This window comes from Gymnoscopelus microlampas, assembly GCF_963454915.1.
Source record: "Gymnoscopelus microlampas genome assembly, chromosome: 10".
Lineage (NCBI taxonomy): Eukaryota > Metazoa > Chordata > Actinopteri > Myctophiformes > Myctophidae > Gymnoscopelus > Gymnoscopelus microlampas.
This window is the reverse complement of record NC_139947.1, coordinates 14,200,458-14,215,981: the sequence shown is the minus strand read 5'-3', so window position 1 is coordinate 14,215,981 and position 15,524 is coordinate 14,200,458. Positions and strand designations below refer to the sequence as shown.

The 15,524-nt window shown below is 45.1% G+C and overlaps 1 protein-coding gene across 1 annotated transcript in view; it reads right to left on the bottom strand.

The window, feature by feature from the left end:
- The window catches only part of LOC311054079 (fibulin-2-like), a 78,439-nt gene extending 68,848 nt beyond the window's left edge, over window positions 1-9,591 (bottom strand). Inside the window, exons 1-3 of the mRNA XM_084069959.1 lie at window positions 9,536-9,591; window positions 3,426-4,634; window positions 2,315-2,773 (exon numbers count right to left, since the gene is read on the bottom strand). Coding sequence (XP_083926085.1) covers window positions 2,315-2,773; window positions 3,426-4,509 — 1,543 coding nt within the window. The 5' untranslated portion in view covers window positions 4,510-4,634; window positions 9,536-9,591. The remainder of the gene's footprint in view (window positions 1-2,314; window positions 2,774-3,425; window positions 4,635-9,535) is intronic.
- Window positions 9,592-15,524: the final 5,933 nt, after the last annotated feature.

The following is a 15,524-nucleotide window of genomic DNA, read 5'->3' as shown; positions in this document are numbered from 1 at the left end:
GAGCGTGTAAATCGGCTATTTTCACGAGTTGATAAAAACTCGTCTTTGGGGGGGGAGGGGGGGGGGGGGGGGTTCCAGGGGGTGTCTAGCATCACAATAATTTTAACCACTTTATCCATTTATACGTTGGCTATTCAAAAGTAGAAGCTCTACAAGCTCACAGCGTGTCACTTTGTGTCGCACCGCGAGCACACTGCTATTTTTGAAAATATTTGAAAAAACTATCGAAAATGTTCTCTTCTGGGGGGTCCCTGGCAGACTGGCTCAAACTTTTTTCAGATGACAGATGTGCCACTTCAAAACTTCACATGTCCTGCCATCGCCAAGACAGTACATTTTCAGGGGATTCCCAGGGCAATAAGAGGGACAAAGAAGGGCATTTAAAATGCTGAATTATTTTGATGATCACTGCTTTTATGATGCTAATTAATTTGAGCAACTGGTCAAATCACCTTTCGCCTCATAATGAGTCTGACACCTTCTTAAACACACATTCTTTTGTTCTCATGTATATGGATGTCTGTTGAAGGGTAAAACGGGGGTGTGTAGTGACAACTTCTTTTCAGGGGCAAAACAGTGCATTTTAAGGGCAGAAAAGGGAGGAAAAAAATGCATTTTCAGGGGACTTTCAGGGAAAGAACAGTAACGTGTGAAGTTTTGAAGTGGCACATCTGAGGGGCTGCGGCCAAATACATTTTGGGGGTCCTTGACACAAAAAGGTCTAACTGCTGTAGGTTTTACGTGGTTAAAGGAATAGTTCACCCAAAAACTGACTTATTTTCTATACATTACACACCCCATGAAGCCTTGACTTCATGGAGAGTTTTTAGTTTTTGTAGCATTCCTAAGCCAATAATTTGATGACCGCCGGTCAACAAATTAATTTCCTATTGGGAAATAAGTAATTTTTTGGGTGAACTACTCCTTTAAGAGTAATATTACACTGACACTTACACTAAAAAGACTGTGACCATAGGACAAATTTGGGAGGGGGGTGAATTACAATGTCATCATTCTGGTAGGGTTTCTAGGTGTTATAACATCAGCAATAACGCATCCAGCTACTGACTTCATCCTTTGTGCAATCACAAGTGTGAGTAAGGCAGAGAAGTGCTTTCTAAGGAACACAGGCTTTCCATGAATCATTGTTTTTCCTGGACCAGAGCCAGCTTGTACGGAGTGATTATGATTTCTTCAGCCCGAGCACAGGAAGTGAAAGACGAAGGAAGGAAAGTATAGTTATTAGCTATAATACAGAGGCACCCAGCATCTGTCATCACTGCACCATGAGCCATCATCATACAGTGATGACTTTACAGGTTTTTGAAGGCCGCTGAAATTGATTTATTTTATAATGAAATAGCTTTCAACGTATCCATAAAATGCTGTCAATTAATATTAGAATATATCGAGAAATAAATGTGAATTTATGTCTTTTTACGTTCATTAACATCAAACATCACATACATTTAGACCATATTTCCCTAGATTGCTTTCTTTTTCTTAATATCTCTATGTTTACGATTGCTCCATATTCATTAAACATTACGTAATTCACCTGAAATCTTGTGTCGATGTTCGTTATAATTACGAAAAGCAGCACTTGAAAGGAACTGTTGTGCTTGGCATATATTGTTAATATCGGTTGTGATCACTGATCTCTAATCCAGTGGTTCTCAAAGTGTTTGGATTTTTTAAAAATCATTTTGACATTCTTTTACCCAAATCTTCTCTTCTGGGGGACATTTTCGGATGGGGGGGGGTCCGTGGTCATATACATATCAATGTGGGGGTTCTTCACACGAAAACATTTGAGAACCACTGCTCTAATAAACTTGAACAGGACTATAATAGGCACTATGTACAGCAGCCATATTGTGAAGACATTCACAGGTGCTACCAATGATACTAATGAAGGCTCTGTTCCATTCTGGTCAAACAGAGTCAGGGTGCTGATATTGTGCACGTTGGCTCACCGGAAACACTCGGCATTACCAGTGGGTCTAAAATTGGGGTTCAGGGACCCTCATGGTTCCTTGAGGGGTTTCCAAATGGCCTCTTACGTGGTGTGTAACTCTGAGAGTGTACAAATGGAAGCAAATGGACCCTTACGGGTCCATTTGGTTCCATTTGTACACTCTCAGAGTTAGTACGGTGGTCGTGGAAATTAAAAAGTCTGAGAACCACTGTGCTACACTAAATGGAACAGAGCCTTCATTAGTATCATTGGTAACACCTGTGAAGGAAGTGATACCGTGGCTGCTGTGCATAAGAGCCTATTGCGACGAAACATAAAAAATAACCGTCGACTTACGCTCCGACGTGTCTGCCTCCCTGTGCAGGGACCGGTAGTTGTGCAGGGTCTGGGCCTGTCTCCTCGGCTGACCCCCCTCCTCCTCCTCTCCGACCCTATTGACCGGAGCTCTGGTGGGACTGAACTGAACCGTCGGGTGAGAAGAAGAAGAAGAAGAGCCGCGCACGTCGGACCCCTTCTCTGGCCCCGTCTCGCCTTGAGAGGAGGAGGAGCGGGAGGAGGAGCCGCCACCGTGAGCTGCTCTGCCGGCATGGCTGCCCCCCCACTGACCGTCTCTCTGTCTGTGGTGGTGCTGGTGGTGACCACCGCCGGCGTGTCTCCCACGCGCCGCCTGACTTATGTCCTTCAGAGAGTTCTGCAGCGCTCTGTCCAGCTCGGCGGGCCGTCCGGCGGGCCTGTCGGCGGCTTCCGGCGGAGGAGGCCGCGGGTCCTCCTCTGTAGAGCCTCTCTGCGCTAGGGCTGTCACGGTGACACATTTACAGTTGACGATTAATTGTCACACAGGTGATTGCAATTAGCGATTTAATTGTGTGTTTGGCCGTTGAACATTGGAACATACGAATACAACTTTTTTGTTTGGTTTTTAGGCTTAATAATCACAGATTGCACAGGGCATATATGACAAATAACTTAAATATACAAAGACATTATTGACATATTTAATAATGTTTTACATGTAGAAATAGCAGAAGTAGCTGATCTACAGTGTGAGCTCGTAGATCTGCTATTTCTCCTTTTTTTATATTTGAAAATGGGAGGTTCCAAATGGCCTCTTACGGGGTGTGTAACTCTGAGAGTGTACAAATGGAACCAAATGGACCCTTACGGGTCCATTTGGTTCCATTTGTACACTCTCAGAGTTATGGTGGTGGTCGTGGAAATTAAAAAGTCTGAGAACCACTGTGCTACACTAAATGGAACAGAGCCTTCATTAGTATCATTGGTAACACCTGTGAAGGAAGTGATACTATGGCTGCTGTGCATAGAGCCTATTGCAACGAAACATAAAAATGTGAGAACATTTCTCAACATGACGATTATGCAAAAATCATTGCGATTATCTCAAAACATTGCGATGAGGCGATTAATGTAATAATGGTGACAGGCCTACTCTGTGTGCTGGTGGGCGTGGCTGCCGCTGTCGTCGTCGTCAACGGCGTCGACGGCGTTTCCTCCTCCTCGGCAGCTGCAGCGTGAGCGATGGTTTGGTCAGATCGGTCACGGCCGTCCCCGGCGCCCCCCCTCCATCTGGCCTGAGTGTGGCTTCCTTGTCTCTCTCTGAGCTCCTGTCTCCTGTCATCGTGGACGCCGGAGGAGGAGGAGGCGGAGCTCGGTGGCGGTACGTCGGTGGGTTCGCGGAACCGGGAGGCCCTCGGGAGGTCCTCCTGTCGAGTGGACGGCGTCGGCTCCGCCGCCAGCGCGTTGTAGTCGTAATCCTCCGTGCCGGCGCTGGGCGGATCCGGCTTATACAACGGCAACGTGTTGCCAAACGCCAACTTGGAGAACGGCCCCGGAGGAGGAGGAGGCGGAGGAGGAGGGTTCGGCTGTCTGCCGTTGTCCAGCGGGCGGCTCACGTCTCTCCCCGGGTGGTGGTTGTTGTTGTTGTGGTGGTGGTGGTTGTCGTCCGTGGCGGTGGTGGTGGTGGTCGACGCGGGTCTCTTGGCGGCGCCGCGCTGCGCGTGGCAGCCGGGGACGGGCGAACACATCAGGCGCCCGCCGTCGTTGGGACAGTGACACACCTGGCAGGCGTCCATCTGGAAGGAGTGGCCCGCCTCGTACTTCTTGTTGCCGTGCGCGCAGCCCACGCGCTTGCACTGCTGGCACCCGTCGGCCGGGCTGGCCACGTCGATGCAGTTGGCCGGGATCTCGGGGCACGGGATGAAGCGGCAGCTGATCTTGCCGCCGCCGCGGGGGCACGAGCACTCGGTGCTGCCGAAGTCCACGAAGTAGGACTTGCCCTCGGGGACCTTCCCCGCCTGGAAGCCCGTGGAGAGGCAGTCGTAGTACTGGTAGCCCTCGCACGTGCATCCCCGTCGGACGCACGCGGGGCAGCAGGCGCCGCGGTTCAAGACCTCCTCGATGCAGTGCTGCAGGACGGGGCAGTCCGCGTTGACGCACGACAGCTGCGCGCCGCTGGTGTCCAGACGCAGTATCGTCCAACATAGACACAATAATGTCCACTTCTGACGGTGCATTTTTGCACAAGCGAGTAACACTGATGATGTGAGACTTTTAAGTTGAACGTTGAATGACGGCTGCTCCTCTTCAGACGTCTGGATTTTTGGGGGATTTTGGAGTTTCTTCACTGGCCTCTTTCAACCTGTGAAAGTACAAACAAAGATATACAATTAAATTACATTTAAATACAGACGAGGGTGCATTATGATGAGTAATAATTCTAAAGCCTTTATCATCTACCACCTAATGCATATGCGTACATGCCTTCTCCTTTGCCTTATATAGCTAGAAGGAGCACGTCATGCTTTTGGCCAAAGGTGAGACTAGTTAGGAGGGAAGATTATAGACATTATTCAGTCTGGTGGTAAAAAAAAAACAGGAGCTCTTTTCAGTACATACTGTACTTTGCCACGGAATCCCCCAGTTTGAATGCATGGTACAGAACTGGAAGATGACAACATATCAAAGATAGTGATTTACTGTTTGGGATAGCACAGTTTGGTAGAAACGTGTGTTGCTTCTCCAGAACGCGTAGCAGATGTGTGGATGCCATGCTGCATGCAGGCATCTGAATCCACTCAGCGACAGGATTCATGTCTGCCTACAGTATAGTAGCTGCTGGAATAATAAACCATTCCAGCTGCAACAAATCTCACATAGAAATAATAAACTAGTTCTGTACCATTAAAAGGGGCTGTGTAAGTGATATTTGTATGTATACATATATTTTTTTGGTTAAGATAATTGTTAAATAGCTCTGTATTCCGATAGCAGTCATTGCTGTAGCGTGATACACACACTGACACACACACACACGCACACGCACACGCACACGCGCACGCGCACGCGCACACAGTAATGTAGATGTTTAACGATAATTTAACTCTTGAGAGCGTAAAATGAAACCAAATGGACCCGTACGGGACCATAGGGGTCCATTTGGTTACCAACTCTACATCATTTAGCTGGGGACCACCTGGAACCCCCTCAATGGCCACTGGGGGTCTCCGGGCCACTGGTTGAGAACCACTGCTCTATACCACCAGTTTTGGCAAAGGTGCTGTCACCTTTAATATACCTCAGTATACTGTAATATACTGGTGTATGTCGCACCAAAAGAGGTTCCCCCATGATTACGAGTCAAAGAACCATTTGCTGTGCTATTTAGCACCGTTTCCTTTTTTTGTGTGCAGACGCGATGGTGTTTGGCAACAAGAACTAATTTCCAAGCTAACAGCGCATCGCGTGAACATTATTCCTGTCAGCAAGTGACAGCGTCGTGCTACGGAGTATGAATTAGGATTTAGTTGTTGTCGGGCAGAAACCTCTTATCTCCATATTTAAACTTTTTGTGTTTTTTCTTAAATTAATGCCCTACTCGATCATACTACACTAACCAGGTTTTAGAGGTGTTGCTGTCAGTATTCTTACAAAATCCACCTATAACATACCCATATATATATACTGTTAGCATTCCGGTTATAACTGGTTTGTATTCTGACATACAGCAGCAGTATAAAGCTTTAGTCTCATGAGTCAGTGATGTGACTTCAAATCAAAGAGCATCTTGAAAACCAGGTGTTTTCTATTGAACTTGTTCCTGTTTCTCCCTCCCTATAAATGCCAGGGGCCAAGGGACATGACATTTCATGCTAAAAAAAAAGGTCTCAATGTCCATATCCACAGACTGAATACTATTATTCAATTTGCAAAACAAGCTTGTTGCGAACATTTCCGTATAAAAAATATGTTTGATATAATGACAATGCATTGTTCAGAGCCCAATGTTATCACATTTTCTCAAATGTATATGCACAGTATGTACACAGCACACTAAGTACATGGTACAAAAAGGGGCCTTCAACCCCTTTTCTGAGGAGAACATAATAGCCGAAAATAGCAGATCTACAAGCTATTTATTTATTTATTAGTTATTTATTGTAGATCGGCAATTTTTTGCAAAGCAGGTTTGGTGTAGGCGGAAAAAAGAGCAGACCAAGCACACCTTTTCTCAAGTATTGAGGGTTTAAGTGGTTATCTGACAATACACATTAACATGAATCCCAACACAACGCTACACAAGTCTGAATCTATCTCTGAAATCTATGAGAAAGTTTCATCTGCAACATCATTTTATACAATATGTAGTGGGGGTCCCTGCTTCATCGCTCTCTCAGCTAAGGGGTCCTTGGCCTGAAAAACGTTGAAGACCCCTGCCATAGATTGTAACAAGAAGCAGCAGGGCAGCGAGAGAGAGGCCAACAGTGTGTCCATGTTGACATGTTATATCTCTCTTCCTTGCTCATTGTGTACCGCGTTGTACGAGAGAGAAAACCTGCTCCAACACGTCCCTCAGAGACTGAGTTACAATTCACAACTCTCCATCTCTACAATAAAGACAATACCTGAAGAACACAGGAAATAAATCATTATAAATGACAAGGACCTCCAACTTGATATGTATTTGGCCTCCTCGCCCCCCATTTGAAAAGGTTTTGTGCCAGGGAGGCAGGGACCCCCCATAAGAGAAGATTATTTGTCATAATTTTTTTGAAAATAGCATGCTCTACAAGCTCACAACGACTTACATTGTGACACGTGGTGAGTTTGTAGATCGGCAATTTTTGAGAGGCAAAGATAAAAAGTGCTTCAACTGTTCCTCATTTTGCTGGGAACCCCCCCCCCCCACACACACACACACACACACACACACACACACACACACACACACACACACACACACAGTCCTGACAGTCCGGATCTCACTTTGAGTACAATGAAGAGGTGAATGTCAGTAACGTACGGTTTCATCTACAATGAAAGTAGATCATTGCAACAAAAAAAATGCCATGGCAGGTGGAAATTTTTACTTGCGCTCATGAATATAGCCAGCCAAGGGGAATCTCTAGCTCATTGGGCAGGGATGGTGGAAGCTCTCGTCACTGTCAAAGTGAAATGCATCGAAGCATCATCCGTTTCGAAAAGAAAAATGATAGGTTGTCAAACGGAATAATATAACTTTGGAAAACTCTCTCTCGTATCTGTCTCTCTATCACTTCATCATCAGCCCCGACAAGGCCATGGAATGATATCGTCTCTGTCGTGGTGGAAAAACCTCATATGTCCAAAACTGTTACTTTTCAGGATTCAAAAGTAGCAGATCTGAGCTTGTAGATCTGCTACTTTTGATGCTTTTGTGTGACGCTGTAGTATGATCAAGTAGGGCATTCATTTACACACAAAGAAAAAACACGAAAAGTTAGAATGTGGAGATAAGAGGTTCCTGCAGTATAGTGCAGTACTGCTGGGAGAATCAATGATGTCTTTGTGTGTCCGGGTATGAAATCATCTCACCAGATCTCGAACATAACTGGCGCATGGCCCATGCACCGGGTTTGGTGGTGCTTTTTTTGCGGTCAACCGCCTACAAAAAAGCTCAAACTCAATGTTGTTGACATAGTAAACTCTAACATCATCATCTGCTGCCTGCGGCTGAGAGTGAAAAGGTAATCGATGCATTTCTGATATCTCAAAAAGGAACAGATAGCTTCATAATGGATCTTGATAAGGCTGTTTTTTTTTTTGGCTGGACTGTTTGCTTCACTAGCACCAGGTCAGTTCAGTGCCCTACGAGACATTCCAAACAGGCATTGTATGCTTTGTCTGCCCAGTAGCCAAGATTGTGTGACCTTTAAACCTTTTGCTCAGTGTGACACATACAGTTTACACACACACACACACACACACGCATACCCACAGTTGCACACTCACACACCCCTAAACAACATACAATGAATTCCCGCATCTGCAGTGATAAGATAAAGTCCTCAGTCACTCAGCATATTGAGCGCATGTCACAGACAAACATGTTTTAAACCCCCCTAAACCCGCAGGGGTCTTCAACGTTTTTTCAGGCCAAGGAAGGACCCCCTATTGCTGAGAGAGAGAGATGAAGCAGGGACCCCCCCTCTATATTATATAAAATTGTGTTGCAGATTAAACTTTCTTTTTTTTTTTTTTACTGAGGACTGCCATTAATTACTGACATTAATTACATCATAATCATCAGTTTCACTGTTTAGGGGAGGGGTCTTCAACAGGGGGTCCGGGGACCCCCAGGGGGTCCTTGAGGGAGTTCCAGGGGGTCCCCAGCTAAATGATGGATTGTTAGGAATAGGAACCAAAATGGACCCTTATGGGTCTGTAACTCTGAGAGTGTACAAATGGAACTGAGGACCCCCTAGGGGCCCCGGACCCCCTGTTGAAGACCCCTGCCCCAAACAGTGAAACTGATGATTATGATGTAATTAATGGCAGGTCAAAATGATGAGGAGGATTCTTTGGAAACTAAAGCACATCATTCTGAAAGTGCAAGTGAGAATGCACTTTCTTTTCCCACTGACCAGTGACCACTACAATTTACTAGAACATTAAGACCACATGCTGAGCAACCATGTGTTGAGTGAATTCATAACAATAACACAAAAGTTTTCTATATGAACTCTTGAGAGCGTAAAATGAAACCAAATGGACCCGTAAGGGTCCATTTGGTTTCATTTTACGCTCTCAAGAGTTAAAGATTTATAAGGGTCCATTTGGTTACCAACTCTACATCATAGCTGGGGACCACCTGGTCTATGCTAGATTTAAATTGATAAAGACCTTCTATAGCTACAATGTTACAATGTTCATCATTTGGGTTGATTTTAAGCATCTAAATCCGATGATACAGTTTCATCTGGTTTAATTAATTGGTTTATTGTTACTTTCCTCTGAGTAGCTTAAATTGTAAACGTTTTAAATGAAAGGGCATGGTCATCATGTTCTCCACTCCATCTGTGTGTTGAACAGGCGTTTTACCCACTGAAGCAAGTGTGTATTATGTATGCACTGGTCTGGCATGCTCAATGGAAAACACTTCCATCTCATCATCCACACACAAAAAAATAATGAATAAAAACACACCCTCACACAACAGATCCCCCATACGGGACAACGACATTGTAAAACAATAATAATAATGGTATCTGATCATGTACTCACCTTGCGTTGGTGTTGCGTTGCTGGTCAGTGTGCGGTGCGCTTCACATGGAAAACTTGTCCATGAAGTTTGTGTGCGTTCTGCTCCGTGCGGGAGGGTGTGTGACGGCGTTGCCATGCCCGCTTATTATAAGCGACTTTGACATGACTCGGAGTAGAACCGCGCCGCTGCTCCTTGACTTGGAAAGGAGCCAGTTTAAGGTCAGTGCTTCTCAAACTTTTTCATGTCAAGGACCCCCAAATTGACACTTATTAGCCTTCGGACCCCCATTTGAAAAAGATATGCCAGGGACCCCCACAAGAGATTTTTACGGCTCCAGCAGTGATTCTCAACCATTTTAATTATAAGGACCCCTAGTTTGACGTGCATTAGGCTACGGACCCCCATTTAATGGCATTTCTATTTCTGGGACCCCAATTTATATTGTAAAATCAATGTTGATTTAACTCTGAGAGTGTACAAATGGAACCAAATGGACCCATTAGGGTCCATTCAATCTGGCAACCCATTGTCAAATAAAAAGGAAAAACAGCGGCCCCAGCGTTTTTCACTTTTTAATCTGTTCTTGAGAGATTAGGGTCCATTTGGTTCCCTTTGTACACTCTCAGAGCTATAGACCCATAAGGGTCCATTTGGTTCCTAACTATCCATCATTTAGCTGGGGACCCCCAGGAACTCCCTCAAGGATCCCTGGGGGTCCCCGGACCCCACTTTGAGAACCAATGGCTTAGGTGGCATGCAGGCAGCGTAGGGATCCTTATAAGGATCCTTAGAATCTATAGATTCTAAGGATCCCTACGCTGCACGTCCCACTGGAAAGAGAACGCCTCGGGATCCCCCAGGAGGAAGTTGCTAATGTTACTCTGGAAAGGGACGACTAGAAATCTGTGTTGGAACTGTTACACCCCGGGACCCAATTCCCGGATAAGTGGTTGAAGATGGGTGGATGGACTTTGGGCCTGTTTTTCTGTTAAGTTGCTTGTAAATATTGGTAGTTGTGGGTTGCGTTTTTTGGGCTTGTTTCTAAATGTAGTTGCTTAATTGGGGCTTGTTAACAATGTTGTTTAAACCAGTGGTTTCAAACATTTTTATGTCAAGGACTACCCCCCATCTAAAAATATATTGTGCCAGGGACCCCCATTCAAGATTTGCGTTGTTAAGATATTCCAAATAACGTTTTCCCCCTTTTCCCCCCAAGAATTGATTTGAAAATAGCAGATCTACAAGCTCACAACGCGTTGTGAGCTTGTAGATCTAGCCGATGTATGTATGTGCTCATGTGGCCCATTAGTCGCTTCGTTTGGGCTTGTTTTCCTAGACCCATGGTTGCTTGTTTCTCTCACAGAATCTGGCAACGCTGGTGTGTGAGTGAGTGAGCGCCCCTCTCCCTTTTAGCAGGAGGAGCGACGACATGCTGCTGCCAGTGGAATTGTTCCAAAATAACTTCGCGGTCAGGAATGAATTCAACTTCACATTTATTCGCCTTTATAATGACTGCAAATTATTCTTCATCACTGCTCGAATCCATAATGTCTCTCTTGCGAACATCTGTGAATTCCATTGCTGTTCATAGGGCTATACCTTTCTGAAGGATGTGCGAAACAGCCGATCAATTTACTTTGGTATAATTAGACCATGCTATTTTGTGCAAGGTTGTTGTAAGTTATTAATTTAGACGTGAAAAGCTATCTCTGTTCTAACCTCTCTTTCAGTGATAGCCCATATCAACTTAGACCAGGGGTCTTCAACAGGGGGTCCGGGACCCCTAGGGGGTTCTCAGAGTTACTACAGGGGGTCCCCCAAATCTTTGTGTGATATGTTTTATTTTTATTTTACCTTAACCACTTGAACCCTAGTATCCCTTTTCTGAGGAGAACTTTAGCCAAAAATAGCAGATCTACAAGCTCACAACGCCTCGCGCTGCGAGGCGTTGTGAGCTTGTAGATCGGCTATTTTTGGCAAAGAGTTATAGGTGTGTACAGGGGAAAAAAGAGCAGCAAAAGTTTATCTAAAACACAATTTTCTACAATATAGAGTAGGGGGTCCCTGCTTCATCTCTCTCTCAGCTAGGGGGTCCTTGGCCTGAAAACGTTGAAGACCCCTGACTTAGACCATGCAGGTTATAGTTTCACTTTCTTCCCTTAAATAGACACCAATGTATCACCTCTCCTAAATCAAAGTCACACAAACATCATTAAATATCACATGATGTCTTTACATCAAACTATCTTTTTTTTTTTTGGGATAGTTGCGTTTACATCATATCATCTGGCTGTAAATTCAATAAAGAGCACTATATCTGTCAGAATATACAGACTCTTTTAAAGTTTTCAAAGAGTATCTAACCTAATTGTAGCCTGATCTGGTGCACACTGACTGTTGTATGGCAATCCTCACTTCTGCAATATAACTGATGAGTTTGAACTCTGGGGTCGCTTGGGTCAGCAGCATAAACCAAGACAAAAGCAGCTTCAGTGGATGAATAGATTGATCACACAGACCCAAGGGCCAGTGGGGGCCATAGGCTACTTTGTTTTAGGGGGCCCCCCCTTGACTAATCAATGACAGAGAGTCAGTGGCCCCATTAGTGGTCCTTTCTGTGTTCGGTCTCATGAATATGCACACAGCTGCAAAGTAGGGGGAAAACACAAGGACGCCTTTTTTGTGTGAATCGGGAATCATGGAAAGTGATACAAACATCTCGACTTGGGACTTGGCTCTGTAACACTGTTTGTTTCTTCACTGCATGTTTTCTTCTGAATTTCAAATTTCAGTTCAGTAATTGTTAACAGTTGAAAATGACATTGCATGCAACACACACACACACGCACACGCACACGCACACACGCACACACACACACACACACACACACACACACACACACACACACACACACACACACACAGAGTGATCTGTAACGCTGTTTGTTTCTTCACTGCATGTTTTCTTCTGAATTTAACATTTCAGTTCAGTAATTGTTAACAGTTGAATGACATTGCATGCGACACACACCCACGCACAATCCTCGGTGTACGTAACTCAAAGAATGTACAAATGTAACCAAATGGACCCACACACACACACACACACACACACACACACACGCACACACACACACACACACACACACATACACGCGCACGGGCACACACACGCACGTGCACACACAGTAATATTCTCAGTGTAACTCAGAGAATGTACAAATGTAACCAAATGGACCCACACACACACACACACACACACACACACACACACACACACACACACACACAGTAAAATCCTCGGTGTACGTAACTCAGAGAATGTGCAAATGTAACCAAAATGGACCCTGTGAGTCACAGGTCCATTTTGGTTACATTTTGGACACTCCCAGAGTTAAATAAACACTAAAAGGTTTATCCCGTGCATGAATCAAAACTATAGCCAATCGAATGTTGGAACGCAACACATCTGGACCTAATAGGTTCCACAGTTACAGTACAGTAGGCCATGTCACAGAGTACATCCATAGTCACATCCAATATTGTGATTTGTACACAGTCTGTATCTGGGGGCTGCGCACACCGCATGCAGAGACGCACACACATTGTTTTCTGCTCCAAAGTTATAAATGTGATCTCAGCTTGACCTGTGCCAGGCAGACTTTTAATAACTCTGGACACGTGAGTTTGAATGTCCCTGGAACGAGGCCTATACCTAAGTCCCTATAGAGGTTTGTTGTCACTCCGCCCCTAGCCTGTCCAGACCGCCTCCGACTGGACCTGTGCGTACGGGTTCACCCCCAGTATGACAGGCATGCAAAAACACCCCAGGAGAGGAAATTAAATTTGAAGTCTAGCTTTTCTTCCTTGCTAAAGGTTAGTACACTTGATATAGATTATGTAACGCGGGCTAAATGCATTGACCACCCACTGTGTGGGTAACAATTACTACTGGACTAATTAAGGGGGTTCCACTTGGGAAGCAAAGGCAATGTCTCCCTCTGTGGTGTTTAAAATTTGATCTCCTTTCGCTTCTTGTGAACGGGGGAAAATATGCACATTTTTCAGTGTCTGCTGAAAAAAAAACCCCATTTTTTTTTAATGATCAATGGCCGCAAACTGAGAATTTCCCTGACATGGAAGACTCACATGTATGCTTAATGGGTTCACCACCCCTGAGACCCCCTGACTCCGGCAGGGGGGGACGTCATCTTGTCACCGGCAGCACACAGAGAACCAAATGGTCCTACATGTTCACTCCCAGTAGTTGACCTCTCGCTGCTCCCCGGGGCGAGACGACCTGGTTTCAGTAACGCCTGGTTTCTTCCAGTCGTACACAGTAACATAACCTGACACACGCTGGAAGTTTCCAGAGGTAATTGCGAACCCCGCTCTCTGTTGTGATTTCCCATCCATGCATGCTGGAGGAGAAAGGTGACTTCTGCCAATACTAATTCGGCGAGACCACTGACTGCAGCGCCGCCTCTGGATAAATCCGCCTAATGGCCCTGCTTGCCCCCCCCCCCCCCCTCCCCTCCTCCAACAGTGTTCACAGAGACAGTGGTTCTCAACCTGTGGGTGGGGGGGGGTTCCCAGATGTCAGTGAAGTGACAATTTATGGACTTTTAAGACCTTTTTAATACCTAAATAAAAAGGAAAAAAATGTAATGAAAGAAGACCATTACTTCATCAAAAGTAATCAACAACTATAAAAACTAGTCAAACATTGGCCAAATTGTCAAATAATATAAGATTTTTTCCCAGATTTTTTCACAATATTTATCGGTGGAAGTCAAACTAAATGTAATGCCTCAACTCCTACAATTCCAAGTGCTTGTCAGGGTGGGTGAGGGTCAGTTCAAGATTATTTACGGGGTCCCCAGTTCAAAAATATGATTATTTTGGATGGTCGCGGCCTGAAAAGTTTGAGAACCACTGCTGTGGAGCAGGGGTCTTCGCTGTTGTTTCAGGCCAAGGACCCCTTGGCCTATAGCCGAGAGAGAGACGAAGCAGGGACTCTCACTTGTATTTATTTTGTATTTGTTTTAGAAAGCCTTCCATCCAGCTAGACAAAGAGGTTTTCTAATAAGCTTAGCTAGCTCACCACATTTAGCTGATTGTCTCATCAATGTGTGTTGACCGTTGAGACTAGCTGGGAAGTATTCCACAGGTTTTTCTTTTTAAGTGCCAATGGGTTCTGCCTCCAAGTGATGATGCAGTCTTGACGGCTTCATAGATTTGTTTGACCGCAGCACAGCCTAATCAGTGTTGTTCAAATTAAGTCATTTTTTTTGTTTGTTTGTTTCTTTATATACACAAGCTCTTTGCTAGGCATTTAGGTGACATTTCTGGAAGGCATTCCTCCTTCCCCCTATCACACAAAGAACTTGGCAGCCTCTGTGTAGTAACTCTGAGAGGACCCCCTGGGGGGTCCCGGCCCCCGTGTTGAAGACCTACGCTGTAGAGAGAGAGAGAGAAACATCGATTACACAATGTTTGTTATTTGTCCTCCAAGTAGAAGTGAAGTCATCCCCCACTCGGTTAGCTTGGCTACACTAGAATCACTGTGTTCTGCGTTGGTTTTCACCGGATCCCATGCCAGTGACAATGACATCACTGTCTAGCTGGGCAGGTGTTAATATTATCTGTCTGTTGCGTGACATTGCGTGTCCTGATCTCCCCTCTCTCTGTTTGAACAGGTGGAATGAGGTTCTCGCTATGGTCTCACTTCATGGTCACGTGTGTATAGAGTGTTACTGTATTGCCACATGCAGTGTGTAATCCCTAGCCTGTTTATTGCACAAGGGGGTTTAGCTTACAGTAAGTGTGTGGTTCAGACATTGTGGTTTCATCCTCCCTCGCAAAAATAATCTCTTTTTATACCAGCTACGGGGTTGGGAGGGGGGACCCCATGAAGTGGGGTCGCGGGGAAGGTGACGGTGGGGTCGCACACTGGAAATAATACAGATGTATCCCTCCCATCAAGTCTGTTTCAATTGTTTTTTGAAA